This window comes from Pelobates fuscus, chromosome 1 (assembly GCF_036172605.1).
Source record: "Pelobates fuscus isolate aPelFus1 chromosome 1, aPelFus1.pri, whole genome shotgun sequence".
NCBI lineage: Eukaryota > Metazoa > Chordata > Amphibia > Anura > Pelobatidae > Pelobates > Pelobates fuscus.
In genome coordinates this window covers 124,325,701-124,351,717 of record NC_086317.1, presented here as the reverse complement: position 1 = coordinate 124,351,717, position 26,017 = coordinate 124,325,701, and the positions used below count along the sequence as shown (strand labels likewise).

General features: G+C 40.4%; 1 protein-coding gene and 1 long non-coding RNA gene across 10 annotated transcripts in view; one reads left to right on the top strand and one right to left on the bottom strand.

The window, feature by feature from the left end:
• Positions 1-344: 344 nt before the first annotated feature.
• Positions 345-26,017, top strand: part of MAP7D2 (MAP7 domain containing 2) — a 140,637-nt gene continuing 114,964 nt past the window's right edge. For 5 of the 9 annotated variants that reach the window (XM_063450200.1, XM_063450202.1, XM_063450201.1 and 2 more), the window contains exon 1: positions 346-702. In XM_063450200.1, the coding sequence (XP_063306270.1) occupies positions 627-702 (76 nt within the window). In that variant the 5' untranslated portion in view covers positions 346-626. Of the gene's footprint in view, positions 703-26,017 lie in introns of all 9 variants that reach the window. The other 4 variants (XM_063450204.1, XM_063450203.1, XM_063450205.1 and 1 more) reach the window with 2 other exon arrangements.
• Positions 8,614-26,017, bottom strand: part of LOC134607691 (uncharacterized) — a 39,183-nt gene continuing 21,779 nt past the window's right edge. Inside the window, exon 3 of the long non-coding RNA XR_010090682.1 lies at positions 8,614-8,734. This is a non-coding gene — a long non-coding RNA (uncharacterized LOC134607691). The remainder of the gene's footprint in view (positions 8,735-26,017) is intronic.

Sequence of the window (26,017 nt, the reverse complement as noted above, 5' to 3'; positions counted from 1 at the left end):
AATTTGAAACTGATTCACTTGCTGCCTATTATATCTCGCATTGTCAGGTACCATTGTGATATAATCAATTATTCACTTCACCTGTCAGTGGTTTTTATATTGTGACTGATCAGTGTAATGTACCTGCGTCACCAAAAGAAAAATCATTAAACCTGTTAAAAATGTGAAAGGGAAACAGGAACTAGAGTTATGTGTCTCACTTAACTCACAACCCCCTCCTCTTCATCCAAAGCACTTTAATGAAAGGTAAACCGGCTTAATGAGTTGCCAGCCAGCTCTCTGCCTGTGGCCCTGCTGAAGCTCAGCCCCTTCCCTGCACCTCCCTCCAGCCCTGGTTGCATGATGCACCCTCCCTCCTTGCACCGTGCCTGGGTTCCAGCCAGGGCTGTCTGCTGCATGCACCTTTAATTTGCAGCCTTCATACAAATGTCCTTTTTCCTTTCCTGATTGATACTGCTACAGCAGATCTCTGCCTTCACCCTCCTCCATCTCCTCCCCATGTGAGAAGGAAAGAACAAGGTGACATTTGAGAGAGAAGGACTGAAGAAGGGTTGAAGGGGGCGCAAAGGGTTATTTTTTTATTTTATTATTTTTTAATAAAAGGAAAATAAATCAGTATTTTGAAGATGGCGGAACAAGGGACAGCAAAGACGTCTCCAAAGAGCCCTAGAATGGCCCCAGTTGCAGGAGCTATTGCAGCAGGTGAGGGTATTTCTGAGATGATGGGCAGGGGGTGTGTGAGTGTGTATGGGGGACTGAATAACCATGGAACCAAAAACGTATTGCTCTCAAAGGATTCATTTTGTTTCCAGTCTGGGGGATTCCACTGACATGTAGTGACTGTGTGCAGCGGCTGTGTAGGATCAAGCTTAGCATTCTAATCTCTCTGGATGACGGAACACTGCAAGAGCGGCAGTGGTGGTGGCGGTGGTGTGTGTGGGGGTGCATTGAGTTGACCTAAGGTTGAACTAGAGCGATCTAAAAGGTGAACCCTTATAGCTACTGTAGGACTATAATCCCCATCATGCTCTGGCAACCCTAAAGCCCGGGAGTCCTTTAACAGCTGGCGATGTTTATGCAATAACACGGTTAGGAAATCTGATCAAAGTGCACAGGGGATGGGAATTACTCAAGTGTTTTACCTGTGTAACAGATTGGTGGAATTAAGCAAGCCACTTGTTGATCAAATTGGACATCTACAGGTATTCCTTGAATTGAATGTCATACTGTGCATTATTTATGGGGTTATTTTTTTTGTTTGCATGCTACAACTATGGCTGATTTTAAGGTTCCTACCTTGGAGAGCAAACTAATTAATCCAGCACTGTGCTCAAAAAATATATGTCCCAGATCCAGATGTTCTGTCTTATTTATTGTCTAGCATACCTGTATTGAGGTCCTGGCTGCAGCCTATTGCACATTCACTGGTCTGCCTTCTCTCAGTGCACCACAGTCTGCAGTGATGTTGGTTGGACTGGTTAAACCTGTATCTGCAGCCTTGGAGCTATATTTGAATTCTTTTTTTTTTTTTTTATCCATTAACCTGTGTAAGATTACTTTTATATCCTCAGTAATGTAAACAAAGGGACTCGGCCATCCATCCATTTTGTTTTCCTGGATCCTTTTTTAAGGTGGATTCAACAAACTTGACACTATATAATAATTTTCCCCTCTTCTTCTCTACCCAGAGCATACATTCATAAAACAGTAATAAAAGATTGCTATTATAAAATCGTATTCTACAATTATTGAATTGCACAGCTATATGGCCTATAAGTAGATAGTGTTTTCTATTTTCTGGCATGTCTTTTTGTTTTGCGCCTATTAATTCCTTAGTGCTCTTTTACCAGTCATTTAATTTTCCTGTTTTTGTTTTTGTTTGTTTGTTTTGTTTTTGGTTCACAGCTGTAAAAAAAATATAAAAATGTTCCTTTTCTTTACGAAAACCTTTTCTGCCAATGGCGGATTTTATTTGACAAGTAAGGAACTTTCACTAGCTTCCTTTTTGTTTTAACATATACAAAAATTGTGATTGCGCCTTTTTTCCCCCTTGTATTATTACTTATTAGTCCTTTTTTGTGAACATTATCAATGGTAAAATCATCAGGATAAAAAAAGGAGCAAAAAAACATAGAGGAATAAAGAAAGTCAGAGAGATGGATGATTTCAGTACATAATAGAAAAGGCGGGAAAAAGGACATCAAAGGGTGGGGTAACAATTATATTCATAAGAAAATGGCACGCGCTCACACAATCCTTTGTGTTTTACTCTGAATTGTTATTGCAACTGGAGGTTCTGTATTGTCTATAGTTACACATTACTGTGCAATGCAAATCCAGAACCTATGTCCACCTTACACTGTATTGTTTCCACACTTTCAAGAGGAAGTGGTGAGACAGATAAAGGATGGAAATAGGGATTTATTAGAGAGAGTAGGACAAGACATGCTAGCTTTTAATTTGCATTAATGGTTCCATTCATATTGACTAAAATTAAAGAACAAAGTATTTTCAACTATGGCTGTACTATACAGCTTACACTGTACTTCTCATCTTGAAAACATTGCTAGGACCAGGATTGGCTGAGAAATTAAAACTATTTCTAGATCTCTGCTGACGTCACTGAGGAAGAATCAGATCCTGAATATCTGGTCCAACTGACAGACATTTTTTATGAGTAATTGATTTGTATGTTCTAAAAACGTTATACATATACGTATATAATGTATGGAAAAAGTCAAAAGTGGAGATTAATTTCGGTTAGGAGATATCTTTACAAATAATCTGCCGGGAGCTCCAAATATCTCACTGTTGTACAAAAAGGGGAGTCTATGGGAGTCTTCCAAAAATATTTTTGCATGTTCTCGAGGAAGATACATTTGCTTTCAGGTGTTAACAAACAAGAAAAATAAGTATTTTTTTCCCAGAAGCTAAACGTAACTTTTTTTTATAGACATCGTTTGATTTGCTTTGAAATGTTAAATGTTAAAAACATAACAGCAATTTTTGCAATTAAAAAATTCTAAAAAAATTGACTTTTTCACTTTAAAGCAATACTCTGAGCACCATAACCACAACAGTGCACTATAGTTAATTTGGTGTCAGGAGTCCTCCAGAACCATCATTATTAGAGGCCCTCATATTATAATGAGGAAGAATGAACATCAACATATGCAGCACTGCCACCCCACAAAGTGAAGTAAGTTTTAGACCGTTTTTAAAGAGGTTAACAGTTTAGTGTCGGATGATGCTTGAAGGCTCTTGGCACAGTAATCACTACAGGGCGCTCTAGCATTTTTGGTGTTCATGGAGTCTCTTTAACTGTGAGGAAAATGTGGCTACACTGTTGCTATGGCACCATTAAGGTTTTACACAGATACAGCTGAATGAGGTGAATTGGAGGAGGTTTATATTCTAAAAGTGTTGCAAATAGAGCGTTGGGGATCTGTTCTAAAATTCCGCTTTTCTATTCAAAACACTTTTATAAACATATCCCACCCTATAATTGCTCACTTGCAACTCACATTATGACGATTGAGCTTATGAGCAATTTATAGAAATGAATTGCTTTCCCTGCATAGATCACACAAGTCTAAAACATTTTATTTCCCATATTTATAAAAACAAAAGCATGGCTTATTTTTTAATCTCTCTTGCAAAAGAAAATATTGCAAAAACTGCTTTACATCTCAGCTTGGTAATGCAGCAGTCGTGCCTGATTAACAAACAACACATACGTTGTTGTTGGTTTTTTTTTTTCTTCCAATGACGTTAAAATAATCAATATTTTTAATTTTACTGTTTGCTAAACATAAAAGACACTGCGCAATGACTGATGGGAAGTCATGCCGAGAATGTAGTTTTATAGCTTTTAGGTTTTTATATCTTGACAAGGATTGACATAGAATGTAAAAGTATTTATTGTATCTATTGTAAAGTAGATTTAGTGAGCTGCATTTTTCTCTTAATTGTATTTCAAGAGACACATCTGGTTCCTTAGGAAATTATATAACAATGCTTCTAGTACAATATTTGCAGGTATCATTAAAACCATTTGCTTATTTTATTCCCTCTAAATTTGACATATTTTGAATATTTGAGCAACCTGTTTCTTGATTTTGAAAGTCTTACATAATTTGTGATGTTAGTCCTCTGTATAGTACAGCCGGTTAGTGTTTTGCTTTGTGACAGCTTAAAAGAGTGCAGTCTTCATTCTCCTGAACTACATTTCTCTTTATCCACTCCTGTGGTTGGACACCTATAGCTAGTGCAAGGATTTAGTGTCATGTATTAAGAGATTAACTAATACCGATAAGCCCTGGGTTATGTGGCATTTTCACTAGGTCCACCGTTAAATCTTTCCTAAATCATTAGAAAGTATGCCGAGAGCCCATCAGTGACTTAAAATGGGGCCCTGGCATTAGGAACTTCCATGGCATGAAATCCTTTTCACAGTGTATTGTGGGATGCATGGGATCACGTACAATCTATTTACTTTTACAAATTAGAGGTTTACCTATAATAGTCTTCTCATTGGCATTTCTTTTAATCTGCATACAAAGCACACTTTTGTGAATGACAGGATTGTTTTCAAAGCATTCTCTTGATTTATTTTTACAGTGCCATTTAGATAGTGTGCGTAATGCTTTACATTATGTGCACACTATTTAGTTAACAGATTAGCATTATAAAACCAACAATTTGTTGTTTGTTGTGTTTTTCTTCTTTCATTGTCAACTGAGCAATACATGTTTCATTGCTGTTAGTAATGTTTTTATACTTGTGTGTAAACAAGGAGATGGCTTACTTAATGTCAATAATTGTGGCCTATTGCGTTCCCGGGGTAGTTTTCATAGTTACATGATCCCATGTACAAGAATATGTTATGAAATACAGATAGAATTTTAGTTATAATGGCCATTGAATTATTCCATGCTAAGCAGCATAACGACAATTCTCGTATAATTTGCACAGAAGGCTTGGTAAAGTTTACCAATCTTTGGTAAATATACCCCAGGTGATATGCATGCCATGGGCAAAGAGTATGTAGAGTGGCCGTTCCTCTTGTTCACTTACCTGTAGGAAAATCTTTGACCTCCCTGTGTGGCACTGCTTACCCTTACTTTAAAAAATTAACCATGTTACCCTTACTATACAGAAATGCCCATGTATCCCGCCTAGATACCTCTGCTAGGATTCTCTCTCAGTTAGAAGAAAAGCCCTTCAGTGATTACAGACCCTTTTTACAGACATCAGACTACACATAATGCTGGGAAGAATAACCAGTTGTATTGAGCAAAATGCAGCCTTTTATGCACAGACACCCAGTATGGGGGTCTCCATTCAATACATAGTTGATGTCGCCCTGATGTCTCTGTGCCTGATGTCTCTGTAATTGAGTCAACTCTCGCTAAACTAATTATCTCCCAGATACAGAGAGCCCAATACAGAAAAAAACCCAAACAGTAATTAAGGTCCCTGAACCACCACATTTTATACATTCCCAGATAGCTCTTGTTGGAGCGCCCAATCTCGGTGACGGTCTGTGGATGGGATAGAGAGATGTACTTACCGGGACCACAAGGAGGGGAGGGGGAACGGAGAGCCAAGGAAGTGCTATATTCTCTTGTCGGAGATTTAGCACAGTTTTGGTGGTGTCTGCCACACATCCGCCACATGTGTGGTCTGCAACTCTAGGGGTTTCAGACCACTGTCTACTTCCTACTTTGCACTTCTGAATGACTCACAGTATTGTTGTTGGGTTTTCATGAGTCATTTACTTAGTGACAGACCTGAAAAGAACAATTACTCTGATCTGCACCCATCAGACGTACAGGCCGCATGCTTTGCCTATGGAATGGAAACGTCCCCACGGGATCACCAGGGATAGTAGCCACATACACACCCAGTCTCTCCTTGCACCACACACATACAACCTAACACACCAGCCTCCTCATTCACAACAATTCAAGCATCAGCCTTCAGTTGTAACTTTCTAGAAACACACATGGAGAATCACACACACAAACGTCAACACTCACGGACTGGCAGAGACAGTGGGATGAAAACAGAGGGGGAGGAAAAGCTTTGCATAGAAATATTCGGAAAAATACAGAATATTGGAACCACTTGCAGCTGAATCACATAGAAGGACACTGAAAAAACTTGGAGAAAATAAGGAAGAGATTGGCAGAGAGAGAAACTCAAAAGGCGAGAAATAAAGGATGCATTTGTAATAGGTTCATAAAAGCCCTTGTACTGGCCCTGGGGGATACTTCTGATCATAGGGGAATGTTAAAGCTTTGTTGCCCTTCCAGGTGAATGAATGATGTGTACCTGTTGGTTTGGGGTACATGGTATCCTACACTCTAACTGAGAAAGCAAGGATTGGCTGACAATTGTCCGTTTTTTCCTGGTTTTGGCAGACACTGCAATATGGGAGGGCTAGCTTAACAGCATTCTCAGAAATGTCAAAAGGGAAGTATAACTTTTAATATTTCTATGGTGCATTAAGATAGTGTCAACACCAGCCAGGGTGGTTTGGGGGAAGTGGTGTCCATTTAAACTGCTATTTTTTAAAATATATTTATGTGCCTGAATGTGTTTTTATGCTGTAATTCTTTTATTAATTCTATCTTGACTCTGATCTTGAACTACAAAACCAATACAATAATTGCATATAATATTACTAACAAGTCACGTTTATAAAAAAAGGTGCTTAGTAGCTGAATCACAACCCATGAATTGTCCAGTAATCTTATTATAAATTACTGTACGTCATGTGACATAAAAAGAGGCATATAACACCATTAATGGTTTTCCAGTCTTAATCCTCTAGTCTATACTGTCTGACGGTTAGAAGTCATAGCTTTGTCTTTTCAAAATTCATTATTTGCTGTAGAAGCGAGCATTAATGAGCTGACAACTCCAAATATGTAAAATTAAGTGATAACGGCATGCAACTAGAAGGAAGTACAGGAATACAATATGCTTCATTTCTAGAAGACCAATTCCCATGAGATGACAAAGCAGGGAGACAATATCTAGGAAATGAGCGTGTTCACGCTTCTACAAGTGCTTTCAGTGCCGTCTTTTTCAGTGAATGAAATAGATTCACATTAAGTGGTGACTGTAATGCGATAAATTGTATTATGATCTGCAAATATCAGTTTACCCAAAGTTAAAGTATACCTGGATATAGTCTTTACTGTAAATATATGGACTGCTCACTGTTGGCCACAATGAAGTTTAGTAACCAAAGGTTGGAAATACTTCTTAAAGGGACACAATGGGCAGGTGTCCATCACAATTGTAAATCCATTATATGAAATAAATGGTTTAAAAAATATATAAGCAAAGATACTGTATAATGTTTATAGCAGGAGACTCCACCAATCAGGAGCATTTCATTCTGATCTTTGGGGACTGATCTCATCCCATAAGTCCCTTTCCTGGAAATGCTAATAGGATAAGTAATCTATCCACCTGAAACCGTTCCACTAATCAGATTAATGGAACTGCTTTCAAAATTGATAGCAGTCTGGTGTGAATACGTTTTTTTTGTAAACCAGGCGGTGTGCAATGATCTTCCCAGTGACTAATCCTGCTTGTGTGTGTGTGTGGCTGAAGCTCTCTCTAGGGGAGGATAGTGGTGTGTAAAAGGAGTGTCTTTGGCGTATGTGCACACACCACACACACACACAGGTTAGATACATCTAATAAGTAACGAACATCGATATTAATAAGGCACTTTGGATCAAATTTAGAGGCTTTGCCCTTTTATATGCAGCTATAGGGTGAGCAAGCCTGGTGTATTATATTGGTGGCTAAGCAATGCACATTCACACATCCGTATCTTGTGACCTTTTCAGAATGTTATTAGAAATGGAATAGCTCCTAATAACAAGACATTATAAAATGTTCCAGTGTTCTAAGCTGTACATTCTGTGCCTCTGGCATACCTGCAGTGTAGGATATTTTTTTTACCAAGCCACAACTAAGCAGTTGGTTTTGGTTTCCCATGTTTTGTTTTGTTTGGCGAGTTGATTAGCTACTCTGCTCCCAAATGCTCAATATTTGCTTTGGCCTGAGGTTTTACAGTAACACCTTGTCTACCTGTCACAAATTTAAAGTGTCCTCCTGCTATTTAAACAGATTTGATCCAATCTGATATTGTTTTCTGAACCTTTGTAAAGGAACACTTTAAGCACCATAAACACTACAGCTTGCAATGAGAGCAGCACATGCACCAAGAAAGGCAAGTACGTGAAATAAAGCAATATTTGAGGAATATAAACGGTTTTTGCCTTTTTAGATTTTGGTATTTTTTTTTTCCTTTAGAATTATTATGTAAATCTTGTAATCAATTATGGTCTGGATCTTATGCAATCCATTATAATTATCAATGATCATGGGCAAATCCTATTATTCATCTATAATTCGTTTGCTAAAATTGGCTCATACCACTTTGGGTGGTGTGTTTATTTTTCTAATTCACTTAACACTTCATTTTTCTAATTCATTTAACTGCCCCTAGACAAGCCAAGTGCGTTCAGCTTTGTTCTAGATTTGGATAATAAGGCATAGCATTAATCTATCATTTTCAGTGTTTTTTTCCCTCAAATTATGTGCATGATATTGGCTTGTTGTTGATCCATTCTTTAGCCCCTTGGTGTTTTCAGAATCTGATCCCTGTAGATCAGATATATTGGGACATTCCATTCTCGAACACGATCTGTAAAGAACAGATTACTATATCAGCATTGACAATTATTGTACATTTGGCTAATTGCCAATTTTATTTTATTCGTAAAAGTTTTGATACCATACAACCAAGATTCAGTAACAACTGAGAGCTCATTCGATCAAGTATCATTATAAAAGTCAGATCCATATTGATAAACAGTTCTAAAGAGACTGGACAATTTTTTAAATTGTAATAAAATACTAAATTTAATACATCAAAACACATTTATTAGACTCTTCCCAGCATCATTATTGTACTTCTGCAATCTGTATTGTAGGCAGTTTACTATGATTTTGCATAAGATACTACTTTCTGGTTAGTTCATTCCTGCCTCCTCTTACATTATAATTTTGGTTGTGTGAGCCTCTCCTGATTTAGCTTGTTTGGTGTAGAGTCCTTGGCACACATACTTTGGTGTGGTTGCTGTTAAATTTCATGATACTTGGCACTGGGAGTGTGCATGCTTATTTAACAGATCAATGATAGGATAATGTGGAGTGGCAAAGCTGGACAAGGAGTAAAATTGGGAAAATTATTCAGGTTGGTTCATAAAGAGAGGCTCCACTGCCCACCCCAACCTCAAATTAAGAAATTCTTGTTTAGTCGATATACCCCCAATAAACATGTGTGCATTTCATTATTTTGTTCATTGGGGTATATCTAAAAACAACTTGCTAAAGCTCCAGATCTTTTATCTGAAACCTCCACTTCTAACCCCGCCCAGACTTTCTGTGGCTGTCCAATCACAGACTTCCCGATGCAACTCAGTGAAAGGTCTTTGCAAGGCAGGTGCTCTGGGCAATAGGCTGCCTCTTGACTCCACTGAGCTAAGCACACCAGGAAGTGGCATAACTGATTGCCTGATTGACAGCCAACAAGGTTCATTTATGAAAGTGCCAATTTTTATTGAAAACTTTTTGTAAAATAAAAAACAGCACGCTGAAGTGTCATTTCGCGTTAAGGTAGTGTTCCTCATTGTGCAGCTTGCAGAGCCGTCAGTGGCACAGATGCCTAGGGCGCTGTTTAAGAGAGGGCTCTAGAAGCCACTATACTGCTCTCTGCTCTGTTCCCTTAGGGAACACGGGTGTCCCTCTGTGCCTTGAGACTGCTTAACAGTAATTGTCAGGCTGCCTGCAGACTCAGAGGGACAAGCGGATATCAGGGAGAGACACGGCCCCCGGGGAGCCTCACTACACTTACCAGCTCTCACTTGAGAGAGTAGGCACCTGCCTACCCCCAAGTAGGTGCCTTGTCCGCCTAAATATACTGGTGAAGTGAGTGAACAAGTGGCTAGGGAGCTAAGGACTAACTGTATTCTTCACAACTCCCTCGCATGACCTGTAGTGCTTATTCGCAGCCAGGATATGACATCACATGGCCCCAGCATCACTACTGGGTGCACATGGGAACTGTGCATGAACAACACCGAGATCCCTGGAAGGACCCATTGCCCACCAGGGAGAGGATTCACTCCAACCCTCCCATTCACAGAGGGCAAAAAATAAATAAAAATCATGTGAATTTAGGTGATTATATGTGTGTGTTTGTGTATATCAGTGATTAAATGTTAATGTGATTATATATGTGTGTATGTCTGTGATTGTGGTGTGTGTAGTTTTGCATGAGAATGTCTGTTTTAGTAGATAGAGTTCTAATTTGGTATCCTTAAATATGACAATCCTGCATAAGGATAACAAATTAGGGTGTTTTCTATTAAACAACTTAAAGAGCAAAATTAAGAAAATTATTTTTTTTGTAATGTTGATCTTTCAGCTGTTTAGTAGATAACTCTCGAATGCAGTTTGTGTTTTGTGTAGTGGTTGCTGTGTGTGTTTGTGTAGTGAATGCTGTGTGTATAGTGAATGCAGTGTGTGCATTTGTTTAGTGAACGCTGTTTGTGTGTTTGTGTAGTGGATGCTATGTGTATAGTGGATGCAGTGGGTGTGTGTTTGTGTAGTGGATGCTGTGTGTTTGTGTAGTGGATGCTGTGTGTGTAGTGGATGTGTCTTTATATTGGACAAATGCTGTGGGGTGGTATTTAAAAAAAAAAAACATTTTTAGTAATTCTTTATTTATTCCTTTCTCCCTGCCTCTTCCCTGTAGCCAGGGAGAGGAGACACTGGATTCCCTGGTGGTCCGGTGGCTCAGTTGATTGAGCCAGCAAAGAGGGTCCCAGCAGTCTCCATCTTCCCACTCCAGCAGACAGTCCTTGCCTCCTGTTGCGAGACCAGCATGCATTGCGTGCATGCTTTACAGTCGCAACTCGCAAGAGTACCTAAGTGGGAGCTCATTGTGTCCTGGACCCCGCTTGGAAGCCAGCAGTGGCATATATATAGCATTACTTTGGAGTGCGGTGGGCCCAGGCAAGAAGAGAAGTACCAGTGCAGAGGCCCCCATGACTGCTGGACCCGTGACAACCAACCCAGGTTTTAAGAACCGCTGCTATACAACGTCTTGCCTTTCCCACAAGCAAAATAATGAACCTGTATACAATCATGTTTTGTGTGTGGGTATATTTTGACACATGTTAATCCCACTACTCTTGTTAATATATAATGTATACTGTACATGAAGATGTCATCAGAATTATCTCTAAAGGCTTGATGTGTGTCTGATTGGAGCAAAGGAACTAACTGCATGTAAATTATGTGAAAAAAATATATATTTATATATATACATATATACTCACAAAATGCATGTCTGCATAAAAAAGTCTTAACATGGTGTCTCCCATTAGAGGATTCTAGGAATGACCTATAATTACTCCAGAGTGTCTGAGAATTTCCCAGGCAGTGACACATGCTGTTATTGGTCCTTCCTGCAGATCTGTGATTCTTCTGATAGCTGGGGTGCTACATATCATTCTCCTGGACTTGATTAGTCTACCTTAAAATGCATCTGTCACACCTTCATTATCTCTTCTATATCTTCACCTCCCCCATACTAGGAAATGTAATGGGAGGTTCCTACCTGTACAGAGCCAAACACTGTATGGGATTTAAAGTAGATGGGGATCCCCTAACAACCCTAATGTTACTTTTGACTATACCTATTGTGGATTACTTTAGTAAATAGCAATATATGTGCAGTTGTAAGCACATTGCTCTATCAAGATTTATGCAAACAGTCTCCACTTTCAGGGGATATATTCTTATTTATTATTTTTTCTCTAGTCCACACTTTGCATAGTCGACCTACGGATAGTGTCCGCTTATAAGTTGTTTGCAACAGTTTCTCTTAGCTGTTTCAACATTCAGTAATGAGACATGCATATATTGTGAGTTTCGCCCACATTTTCTAGTATATCTAGGTGATTGCGGATAAGGTAGCATTTGGAACCTTCTACAATAAGCTCTTGCTAATACTTTATCTTCCAATAGCTACCTAAGTTAGTCATACAGCGTGAGTGATACTGTGTGGATAGATTAATTGATGATCCTATTTTTATGGTCACTGTACATACACACTTTTTCACTCTATTTATTTTGTTTTATTTCCCTTAAGAGGGACTAATAAAGATTCATATATACTGTAATTAGTTCGTTTTATGCTCCATTACTGGCAACTCTTTGCAATTAATTGGCGGAGCAGATCCATTTAGGGTGTAGATTCTGATTTTGGGTGCACTTTTTTAGTTAACCCATTCCAGTTTTTTCTTTTGCTAGTGATAACACCATTCTGCATTCCTGCATGGATCTGTGACATGTGGCATAATGATGTCACCTGTTGCTAGAGGGAACGACTAAAGCTTAGTATCATGGTGGCAGTAACTGTCGAAATGCACAGTATGTTTGCCATCATGGTTTTTACATAGTACCTTTACCATTTACCATGGATAAGAAATTCCAAGTTAAACTCACTGTGCTATAAAGTAAATAAAAAAATAGATCTCTCTTTACAGGTAGTGTGTAAAGTTACAGCTAGGGAAGGTGTGCTTAGGGCTGCATAAACAAAGTGGGTTAAGTAATTTAATTAAATGGCAGAGAGTTGAGCCACTGCAGGGGCATGATCTATACACCAAAACTGCTTTATTAAGCTAAAGTTGTTTTGGTGCATAGAGTGTCCCTTTAAGTGGTTTATTAGGTAGTTTGTGGTAAATTCCAGTAGTTGCCGCATTTAGAAAGGCTGTTTTGCATAATTTACACAGCATGTTATTGGCATTATGAAGGGGGGCACCTTCTTGGTGTGGTGATATTCCCCTAAGCAACTGCAATGATAATTCTCTGTATTTATTTATGTTTACAAAGGCAATGATGTTCCATGTCTATAGATATTCCAGTGCTGTAGATGTTACCGTCATCATTACATGATATACAGGTTGAAAATAATTTGCAGTTATTGTTATTTGGCATATATGTTTGAGAATTAAGCCCAAAGGGCTGGAAACTACCTGTAATGCATGTCTGTTTTTCAGGTAGGATAGTAGCTGTAAAAAACAACTTAAATTCTCTTCTGAACTTTCAGCTGTTAAGGTCTCAGACACATACTTGGAAGATCACATACAGAACTGGGTTTGAAGCTCCTGTGTCATTTTTGCCACACTTGCATGCGGCAACATTAAATAATTTTATGGTTTTTTTAGAAGTCTTTGTCAGAGAGTCTGAATTGTGCATATCCACCTGGAACATAATGATGCCATCAGGGCTTGATCCCATATGAATCTGTACCTCCTTGGGATCAGTGTCGTTTTGTGGTTCTGTGCCCCTAAGAGCATTATTCTGGATTTTGTTTTCTTCTTGTCTGTGATTCAGCTTGTTCTGACCCTGATTTTGTCATTCCAGGCCGGGCTAATTCCTGACCTTGATTTTGTTATTGTGATTTCCCTGACCCGGCTAGGTCTGGGAAGCCAGATATGAACAGGTTGTTATTCTGTTTTTTGTTGACATTGATTTTAGTATATTCTGGCTATTTTCCTTTTTTCTTTTTCAGGATTAAGCCTTGCCACTCTAAGATCCAGTAATACTCATGTCTATCATTCATACATTGCCTTTGGCAGTGCAGTGTAGTGTACAATCGAATATATAATTTCCAGAAAGGTTGCTTTCTTTCAGAGAAGACAGACATTTAAAGGGACACTTTAGTCACCAAAACAACTTTAGCTTAATAAAGTAGTTTTAGTCTATAATTAAGCTCATTGAGCAGGGCCCTCAACCCCTCTGTTCCTGTGCGTCCATTTGTCTGGTTACAATTACGTGTCTGTTAGTCCACCCATTGTACAGCGCTACGGAATTTGCTGCCGCTATATAAATAATAAAATAATAATAATAATAAATCCTTCCACTGCAGTCTAACTGCTCAATTCTCTACCATTTAGGACTTACATTACTTTTTTTAATTTTTTATTTGTGCAGCCCTAGTCACCTTTCCTCTAGCTGTGACTGACGTAGTCTTCCTGGGGAAAAAATTGTTTCATTTTCAATTGGATGTAACTTATTTGAAAAGTTTTTATCTCCTGCTCTGTAAATTGAACTTTAATCACATACAGGAAAGTCCTGCATGGTCTAGCAAGCTATTAACAGAGCAGGAAATAAGAAATACTTAATTAAACAGAATTTACATCAAACATAAGATTACTATTTACAGGAAATGTTTATGGAAGGCTGTGCAAGTCACATGCAGGGAGGTGTGACTAGGGTTCATAAACAAAGGGATTTAACTCCTAAATGGCAGAGGATTGAGCAGTGAGGCTGCAGGGGCATGTTCTATACACCAAAACTGATTCATTAAGCTAAAGTTGTTTTGGTGCATAGAGTGTCCCTTAAAATATGTTCCTTTATTACACTGCTAAAGTAGAAGACCTGTTTTTTCAAATGTAAAAGTCTCCCAGTATTGTGGGTTTCTTTATTCATATTGAATATGCCTGAAAGCACACTCTTTGATAGAGTAAGATCTATGGATTATTGCATAATTTTGATAACTTTTCTGGTTATCACTATCACTACTGGTGGTATTTATATAACGTAACGGTGTGAATGAGTACAGTATAGCTTTACTTCTAAAGTATCTTTCAGAATGCATCTGGTCAGAATTGTGGTTCTCTGTATTATCAGGTAATACAGAGTAACAGGTTACAAGAATAGGCATTCCCAGGGACAATACATGTGGCAATGTAGCACTCAGCAGCCTTTATTAGTAGTAGTGCTGTACTGTGAATAAAAATCAGTCCTGGAAATGGTTTTTATCAGCTCCTCCTTCCCCATTTTCCTTGGAGGGCTGATAGAATTTTAGTTCAGCTATTGGCAAATAGATCACTGTGTATCATGCCAGCCCCTGTATATACATACATTTGATTGTAGGACACGCTATACGCAGGGCCGGACTAACATATAGGCTGATGGAGCTGCAGCTCCAGGCCCAGCCCCATGGAATAGGCCCATTTAAAAAAAAAAACAAAAAAAACTTTTTCTACACACTACTCTGGGGTTTGCCACCTGACTGATATTTTACCAGCACAGCCAGTATTTGGGGCTGCCTGGCCGTGCCGGTATTGCAGTAATACCGGCAATACAAATGCAGATATTTTTCTCAGTATAAATTGAGATTACTCTGCAATACCAGCACCAGCCAGTAGGGATCACTGTGTGTGGAGAGAGGCAGGGATAGGAAGTTACAGCATATACCTCCCTTCCTCTCTCTACTCACTGATCCGCAGGGGAGCAGCTACACAGCACAGAGAGTTCAGACAGCAGCTCCCAGTCTGCAGGCAGACAGTGTCTCCATGTCTCCCAGTGTCCCCATGTCTCCCAGTCAATGTCGCTAGTGTCCCAGTGTCCCCACGGCTCCCAGTGTCCCCACGGCTCCCAGTGTCCCCTAGTCTCCCAGTGTCTGTGTCCCCGTGTCTCTGTGTCCCTAGAGTCTCATTGTCCCCATGTCTCCCAGTGTCCCCAAATATCTGTCTCCCAGTGTCCACATGTCTCCCAGCCAATGCCTCTAGTGTCTCAGTGTCCCCATGTCTCCCAGTGTCCCTATATCTCCCAGCCAGTGTCCCTAGTGTCTCAGTGTCCCCATGTCTCCCAGTGAAGGATGGGGGGAAAGGCAGGGAAGTGAAATATGGGGGGAAAGGCAGCAGGGAAATATGGGGACACTGATACACTAGGGGACACTGTGAGACATAGGGACATTGGGAGACACATTGGGACATAGAGACACCAGGGACATAGTGTCTCCATGTCTCCCAGTGTTCCCATGTCTCCCAGCCAATGTCCCTAGTGTCTCAGTGTCCCCACAGCTCCCAGTGTCCTCTAGTCTTCCAGTGTCTGTGTCCCCATGCCTCTCAGTGTCCCTAGAGGCTCATTGTCCTCATGTCTCCCAGTGTCCCCAAATATCTGTCTCCCAGTGTCCCCTAGTCTCCCAGTGTATATTTCCCCATGTCTCTCAGTGTCCCTAGTGTCTTAGTGTCCCCATGTCTCCCAGTGTACCCAAAGATCTGTCTCCCAGTGTCCACATATCTCCCAGCCAGTGTCCCTAGTGTCCCCATGTCTCTGTGTCCCTATGTCTCCCAGCCAGTGTCCCTAGTGTCTGTGTCCCCATTTCTCCCAGTACCCCCATATTTTTCAGTGTCCCCACGTCTCCCAGTGTCCCCATGTCTATGTCCACAAGTGCCCCATGTCTCACAGTGTCCCCAAGTGTCTCAGTGTCCCCATGCCTCCTAGCCAGTGTCCCTAGTGTTTCAGTGTCCCCATGTCTCCCAGTGTCCCCATGTCTCCCAGTGTCTGTCTCCATGTCTTCAAGTGTCCCCATGTCTGTATCCACAAGTACCCCGAAGTGTCTGTGTTCCCTGGTGTCTGTGTCCCCATGTCTCACTGTGTCCACATGTCTTTCAGTGTCCCCTAGTATCCTAGTGACAAGGGAAACACTGAGACATGGGGACACGGGGAGAAATGAGGCCACTGAGACACTGGGAGACTAGGGGACTGGGCGACATAGGGACACTGAAACTTTGATACATAGGGACACTAATGCCAGGCTGGCCTTCCAATTCTATGGACAGACATGCCTCCCTTTTTGGGCATGTTCGCCCCTTTTGGCAGTTCTGGTCACGTGATTCGGGTCAGTGGCCCACCCTCTTACCCTGCACATTGACTTCACTGGACACTGCTGTTAGGGGGTATGGATTTACTTGAAAGATGAAAGCATAAATTAGAGAGAGATTAGCATAGAGTATGTGTTTTCTTATAGCTGCATCCTTTGAGTTTCCCTCCAGCACCATCTCCATCAGATACATGACGCTTGGGAGGTATGACTCTTTTAGTGTTTTTGGTCGATAAGATTCTGTAATTTTAATCATAATTTTAATTCAATGTTTTACATCTCTTTCCTTCATGGAAGACTTTCAGTAATAGCTTTGAGACCTATACAGGGAAATAATTTTTATTGAATAGAAATGAATGTATAATGGTGGTCTTCAGTAAAGGGATACTTCAAGCACCATAACAACTGTTTCTGCTTGAATAACATGTGGTACAAGTACAGGGCCGGTGCAAGGGTTTCTGCCGCCCTAGGCAAAGATCCATTTTGCCGCTCCCCCCTCATGTCACTTACTCACTGACACACACACACACACACACACACTGGCAAACACATACACACACTCACTGACGCACCCACACTTACTGACACACACGCGCACACGCACACTCACTGACATGCATGGACAGACACACACACACACTCACTGATAGACTTACACTCACTGACAGACACACACTCAAACTTACACTCACTGACAGACACATACACTCACACACACTCACTGACAGACATACAATCAATCACTTACTCACTGACAGACATACACACACACACTGACAGGCACACACACACACAGACAGACAGACAGACAGCCACTCACTGACAGACATACACACACACACTGACAGGCACACACACACACACACAGACAGACAGACAGACAGCCACTCACTAACAGACACACACACACACACTGACAGTCAAACACTCACACACTCAGTGACACACACAGGCAGACACTCACTGACATACATACACTTAGTCACTGACAGACACACACACACACACACAGGCAGACACTCACACACACTCTCACTGACAGTCAAACACTCAAACACTCACCTCCCTGGGGTCCAGTGTGGGGCAGCTCCTCACTCCTCCAGCACGCTTTTTAGTATGCCGGGGCCGGAATCACGTCATATTCTGGCTCCCGGCATCACAGAGGGCACTCTGAGGGAGGAGTGAGAACAGCCTCCCTCGCCGCCTTCGTTCTCCGCCCCCCCTCTCCTCCGAACTCTGGGATTTGTTGGCAGAGCATGTACCTGCCATTAAGGTAAGCAGGTGCCTGCTCTGCCTTACCTAGCGCACAGCTTCGTGGGTGACCTGAGGTGGCCAGATGGCCACCTCCTGGCCCCCCTTTAACTGGCATCTTCTCGGCGCCCCCACCTTTGGGCGCCTTAAGGATCGGCCCGGCGCTAGGGGAGGGTGGCTCAAGAGCCGCTCGCCCAGCGCTGCGGACCCAGACGGGGCAGGCAGCCCAACAGGGAGCATCCCGGTGGGCACCCCCAGCAGGCCGGTGCCCCATGCAGGCCGGCGCCCTAGGCGATTGCCTTGTTTGCCTAACTGTGGCGCTGGCCCTGTACAAGTAGGTCCCCTGTCACTTAGCCGCTTTTAACTCTATAATTTGCTTTGTTCTCTAAATTAGCTATTTAGTAAAGTAGTATTCCTTGATATTCTAATTCTACACACATCAACGCAGATGATACTGAATTGGAAAAATATGTAAAAATGCTGGAGGCCCTGTTTGGAAAAATACTAATAATGATATGCAGAGGAACTGTCAAATAATAATGAGAAATGTAGGAATTCTACAATAGAAAATAAAAGAAAGATAGAGGAATACTGAGACTTGAATGGAAATATTCAGGAGGATTTTTTTTTAATTTAGACATGTTGTTTCTTGTAATAATAAGCAAGTCTTGTGGAGCATAAATGGATTATTGCAACAAAAGTAACCAATTATACAGAAAATCAAAACTAAGGCTTGTTTAAATCAGTTTTTCCATATGTATAGCAGAAGTACATGTGGCGTCATCACTCTCTGTATGGACAGACAGGACAGATAGCCCTTTATTTACTTTCAAACCACAGCACTTCAGTCTCTGCCTACCCTTCCTGTGGATAGGTTAGTAGGTTCTATCCTGTTTTTATTGTCATTTACTAGTGTTGTGTTGTTAGTTGCAGTATCTTTTAAGGTTCTGTGGGCAGTGGTTCCTGTCGGTGTATATCTAATGATGTGTACCCCCTGGTATCCATATTTATTGTATTGCTGAAATGCACACCGGGTACCTGCATTACAGGAAAGCATTTTTGTCCTCCTATCTGGCCTGGCAGGAAATGAAAAGAGATGAGGCATGTCAGGGTGCCAGAATCTGCAGTCACATTGATGGAACTCACACATATGTTGCGGTGTATTCCACCATGATGATAGACGTTAATATGCATACGCAAAACCAAGTGGGTACCTATGGCCCAGTTGGGTAGAAAGTCAACACCGTCAGTAGGTGAGGCACTGAGCATAACAGACTCAACTGATAAAAAGGCGGAAATATCTTAGTGCAGAGTCTTCAATGCTTCCTCAGCACAAAGTAAAGCTTTGGTAATTTGAAAATAATTATCTACCGCACAGAGAATCAGGCTAGACGAGTCAGAAAGAGTCTTGTGTAAGTAATCAGAGGATGAACCTATCAAACTGCAACAGAATCATAAAGGGACACAATAGTCACCAGAACAACTACGGCTTAATGTAGTTGCTCTGATGTCTATAGTATGTCCCTGCAGGCTTTGAAATGTAAACACTGCCTTTTCAGAGTTTACTTTGACCTGGAATAAAGGTGAGTAAAATCACATTTTACTCCTCTACTAGGGGGTTTGTATTCCTTACCCTATAGTGTTCCTTTAAACAAGTTTCTGAATTCCATTGTGATGCCTCAGACCTCAGACCCCCCCCCCCCCCCCCCCCCTCTGAGGCTGGCATCTCATACGGGAGCACTCTGCCCTGAGCTCTCCCCTGCTCGGTTCCTTCACGCGCCCCACAGTGATGCCGGAATATGACATCACTCCGGCCCCGAGGCGTGCGAGGGAGCTCTGCAGGAAGATCACTGCTCCCTAGTCGCCCGCACTGTAAGCCCGAGTGTGAGTTTTGTTTGCCAATGATATTGTATGTGTGCTTGTCAGTGAGTTTGTATGTGTGTTTGTCAGTGAGTTTGTATGTGTGTTTGTCAATGAGTTTGTATGTGTGTTTGTCAGCAAGAGTGCATGTGTGTTTGTCAGCAAGAGTGCATGTGTGTTTGTCAGCAAGAGTGCATGTGTGTTTGTCAGCAAGAGTGCATGTGTGTTTGTCAGTAAGAGTGTATGTGTGTTTGTCAGTAAGTGTGTATGTGTGTTTGTGTTTGTCAGAAAGAGTGTGAGTGTTGTTTGTCAGTGAGTTTGTATGTGTGTTTTATCAGTGAGTGTGTATGTGTTTGTCAGCAAGAGTGCATGTGTGTTTGTCAGTAAGAGTGTATGTGTGTTTGTCAGTGAGTGTGTATGTCAGTGAGTGTGTATGTATGTGTGTCAGTAAGAGTGTATGTGTTTGTCAGTAAGAGTGTATATGTGTTTGTCAGTGAGTGTGAATGTGTGTGTCTGTCTGTAAATGTGTCCATCCGTCAGTGAGTGTGTGTGTTTCAGTCAAAGTGTGTGTTGGTTAAACAGTGTATCTGCCAATGACTCTGTATCGGTCAGTGAGTGTATGTCAGTGTATGCATTAGTGAGGGTGGGTGTCTGTTAGGCAAATAGCTTGTTGTTGTTTTTTTTTTTTAAAGGAAGAGAATTTTAGATGAAGGGGGGCGGTGGACGGGGAGGGGGTTGCCTGTGTTTTGTCATGCCAAGGCCAGCACAAAACCGAAATACACCACTGACTAGAACTATACCAAAATGGAGTCATAGAATAAGTATTTTTTTTTCCTTTTAAGGCCATGCATATTATAGGAAAGGGGATTATATGGCAGCTAAAGGATGCTTATCTTCGTGTACAGATTGTTAAATCTGGAAAATTCCCACACATACTTTATCAAGAGATACTACTAACTAGGCTCTATCATGAGTAAAATAAGCTTCATTGCCTAGTTTTGAAAAGAACCTCATAGAACAGCTTTATTTCAGTGATGTGACAATCCCTTAATTCTGTACTAGGGAAGACAAGCTTCAAAGAAAAAATTACCGTAATAAAGAAGGTGGATTAAGGCAAACATAGCTAAAGAATATTCTTTTGCTGGGATAAATGCTCATCAGGCTATTTTACTCATTACCTATACTACTACCTGTACTATGTTAAATCAAAATTGAATGTGAGTAAAATAATTCTGTTTTCTGAGGTATATAGGTGTTAAACCGGCCTCGCCCTAAATTTCTGAGCGTCTGTTCTACACAGAAATGAATGTTTTAATTATATGGTGTCACATTGTAGCAACTGCTGTGAGTATGTACGGTGTATAAACTGTGGGCACTTCTGTTTACTAAAACCTGAGGCTGATTTAATGATTATTGTGCTGGCAAAGGCCCAGTCTCCACCTACTCTATCCAACATATTTTATGAAGAAGAGGATCCAATGGTTGCTATTGGCAATGGTAATGTGGTAATGTATTACTTTGCAGTATCCTTTTCGATCCTTAAAACACAACTTGTTACAACAATTAGATGTGTCTCCTTTTTAATATTGTGATAATTGTTTTCATACATGGTGCTCATGAATAGCCTGTGTGTGTTTTAAATGGGTTAATTACATAGTGAAGGTCGATGCAATGACTTAATTCTACCAGGATCCTATGGAAACCATGAATATTTATCTAAGAGGGGACAGCGATTGACCCTTTTGTTTGGGGTGGTGGGGGGGTTGAAGGAAGGACGGGAGAGGGGGTGTTTAAAAACTTGATTCTAGTGTTTGTGGGCACATTATATGAGATTAAGCCTTTACAGATGTCTTGGCTCATTATTCTCATTGCCTCATGGTATGGTGAAAAAGAACAGGACTATTGCGGCACCCCTCTCTTTATCTAATCCAAGGTTTGGGGCTGTATACATCATAGGTTAATGGAGTACCTTGTGGAAACACACTTGTTTCATATGCCCACTATCCCCATCATTAGTTTATAAGGACAGCTTAAACTAGAACCTGAACGCCCCATAGCTTTTATTTGGGTATTTTATTGTTTGTTTTTATTATTTGCATTTTATGCCGTACTATTTGTAACACTGGAAGTAATAATTAGTGAGCTTTTGCAGAAACCTGGATAACTAGCGTAAATACAGTGTTCTATAAATACTGGGTTTGTGATTATAACTTTTCAGGATATTTATTTTGCATAATTTTGATGTTAATCTGCTCCAACTGCTATCGCTTACACTGGCTTCTTCCAAATACAAGTCTTTCATTACAAATATATGAGTGGTGAGAAAGAAAGATTAATGGATAGACAGGTTCAGAATCACTGGACTCTGCACCCAGCTCCCAGTCTTTCTATTGATAATATTGTCTGTAACAGATAAATGTGCAGAAATCTCTCCAGGTGTAAGTCCGCCCACTGTCTGAGCGAGAGATTTTACTAATTTGACTAATTCCTTTGCTATCCGTCCTAAGTCCATTTTCTTACGGCGTGATGTATTTGTTTTGTGGATTCTCTTCCTGATTATGTCTAGCCTGTGAAAGTCTCTTCTTCCAAGTGTGATCGCCCATTGCTAGAGAAAAATTGTTCAAAAACATCACATAGAAAAAGCATTTGGGAGTCTGGGACAAACATGCATGGCTGCCACACATACCACCAACAAGCATTGAATCACTCAGAACACAAGACTTACAGTCACATATGTACGATAGCCCGGCAGTTTGATGATCATAAGTGATGGACGTTTACAGGGCTCTGCAGCACTAAACATCAGTTATGGTGACTTTTCTTCACACTTTCAGACATTCGCTTTCTTGCGTATTTTATCTTTTATAGTGCTTTAAAATTAGTTTCCTGTATATATGTTATATCAAAGAGATGGCAAATTTTAGTTTGATTAAAACTTCCAATCAAAATATGTAAAATAACATTTTCGCAAGCTTGGTGTTTCTCTGGCAGTAGAGTGCTGTCGGCCCTTGCATGCTGAGTGCCCCTCATTTGAAGAGATGACACAGTTTCTTTCAGTGAACACAGCCCAATTCTTCACAGAGAGTTCATCGCACAATGAGGGAGATGAATAATGTTTTTTGAGGGGGTAAAAAAAGTAGTGCTATTGCAACACAATTAGTGTCTCTACATGTGTACTTGATGTAGTAGCTAAAGTAAATTGCCAGCACATCAAAATTAAAAATATGGTCTTGATATTGTTGTACGAATATAGCAGTTGCAAATCTGTACAGATTTTAGGTCATTTAATTGTATTAGAACTCACCTCCATCCTTTGATCTGGCAGTATTTTACTCTCATATTTAAAATGTGAACTTAAAAAGTCAGCTGTGCACCTTTTTATTCTGATAAAGTCTATATAGAATCACACAAAGTCTATATAAAATAACAAACACATAAATACGACTAAGCATAGTGCACTATGCATAATCCCCAAATAGTTTTATATCGCTAGTGTTTAACACTAGTGAGTTATCACTAATTACAGACAGACATCACATATCTCTCAACGTCCATCAATGTGAAACAGTGAGCATGAGGGGACATTTACAGAGATCTGTACAAGCCTTGGAGACCTACATATTATGTCCTGTGACAGCGGCCACCAGTGACGACCGATACGTGTTGTATATGTCTCAATATACCCAGCAGACACTTAACACTTCTATGGACATCAAACATACTTTTTATAGTTTGGCAGCCTGGTTGGCCCCAGATACCAGCAGCCAGTCTATCAGGAAGGCATCTTAATGGGCCACTCCAGGTGTGTAGAGCATTGAATGCACAGGCCCACTCAATGGAGGACTAGCAAAGGCTCTGTATAATTCCTGCCTGCTGCCTCACTCCTGCAGTGCCTTGCCAACACACAACACAGAATACCTCCAATATATTTTAATAAGCAGAAGAATGGTACACTGAATCTGCAGTCCATATCCCCTGTATGGATAGGCCATAACAAGTGCAGAGGTTATGATACGTAGAGTGTTCTTTGAGCTGTATGATATTGATGGGAATTAACATGGGCCTCATTGTACAGAATTATGAAATCCATCACTAACCAGGTCATTGAATTTAAAGGGATATTATAGGCACCAAAGCAATTTTGATGTATGGCTTATGCTCAATTTCCTTCCATTTAGAAGTTAAATCACTAGTTTCTTTTTATGCAGCCCTACCCACACCTCATCCGGCTGTGACTGATACAGCCTGCATGAAAAAAATATTTTCTTTTCAACCAAAACTTGACTTATTTTAGAAGCTTTTATCTCCCTGAATTGAACACAAGGAGACTCATGCAAGGTCTAGCAGACTATTAACAGAACATGAGAAAACAAATCCTAAATTAAACAGACTGTGCAATAAAGGTAGTTTAGATATTAGATCTCTCTTTACAGGAAGTGTTTAGGATGGCTCTGTAAGTCACAATCAGGTTGGCGTGACCAGGGTTGTAGATACTTTGTTTCTATTTTTAATATGATTATTTGAGTCTAAGAGATGCAGGAGATTAAATCAGTGATCTATTTAGCTCCGAGGAGATAGCACTCAGCGCTATATACTTCCTCCTACTGGCAAAGCACATTTGGAGGTACGTGATTAAGTAATCGAGGGAGTACTCTGCCTTGTGATTTCTAGTCTGTTTTAATCTTGAAAATGATTTACTGCTTTTGTACAACCACTGAGAGTCCAAAGTGCTGATGAATGAGGTGGATTAAGGGATGGCTTTGTCTTCCACTGGCACTAAAAACAGAAGACAGAATGGGTTGCCTGGGTAAAGCAGTGTTTCAATTGCTTTAAAAAAATAGATGTTCTATACCCACCCTCCAAGCTGTCTAGCAGTGATATAGAAACAGACAGTGTTCCAGGAAATAGATGTCTTGGATTTGAGGCTGCTTGGCCTAGTGAAAGAACTGGTTATTGTAATTTCAGTTCACTTTTAAAATGTACATTTTTAGTGCAATTAGAGCACTGCTTCTTAGGGTTTGGGGCTCCTTCCTTTTTTTAATATGCTGTGGCAAGTATCTGCCATCACTCTCACGTTCTGCCCTTGCACTTAGCCTTCTAAATTAGTGCCAGAGTAGTCGCTTCAAACAAGCTGACTTGTAAATTTTGAAATTACAACGTTGCATGTTCTAATAACAATGCTATAATGTTGTCACACTAACATTTGCATAATGTAATTATAGTAATGTTTGTAACATCCAGCTTCATAAAGATGCAGGGTACACATTGTACCAGATGCCCATAGGATGAGGGTTACTTACAGTTAAGTCATCTTAGAGGGCTTTATACGACAGAGTATCATGCACGTTACAGTCCACCTGATCTTGAATTCAAGTTACTTATGATCGTAAGGCTGCATCCTAGCCTTACGCTGGCAGTGTTGTTTTTTGAATTGACATACTACTTCCAATGCTGTAATTTCGCCGGGGTTTTGTGAGTTAGCACATTTCAGTGTAACTAATTAAAGCTCTGTTTCAACAGCATTTTAAATGCATACTGCCCTAGTGGCATAATGTAAAACCCAACCACAAGCTGTAATGGTGCTGAGCTGTTAAGCAGAATCTTTTCACCATTGCTCAAATGATGTCTGACATTGATGGGAATGTTGTAAATGCATACTCAACAAAGTATTTTATCCGTATTTTGGATATAAAAATAAGATAGGTTATTTAATTTATGTATCATCATTAGCATACTAGCGCGCTCATGTTCAACAAGTCCAATGATATCTAGGGATCAGCAATTGTTAGTTATTATTGAGTAAAATAGGCTTCTTACAGGCCCTGTAAATATCATTTATTTACATAAGTGATGGCTACCCTTGGAACCCCAATGTATTTGCACTACATTCCCTATGATGCTCAGCCAAACTTACCCGCTGCCACTAATCTACTGATAACCCATGATTATCAATCCAGATGCCAAGCGCTATTTCCGTTCATAGGTAATAAATATAAAGAGCTGTTGTGGGGCAAACTTTTCAGTGTGAAGCAATCAAAAGAATTTCATACCATAAACTTAAACAAACATAATAAACAACATATACAACACACAGACAGCTCAGTGGATTAAAAAACAAACAAACATAAA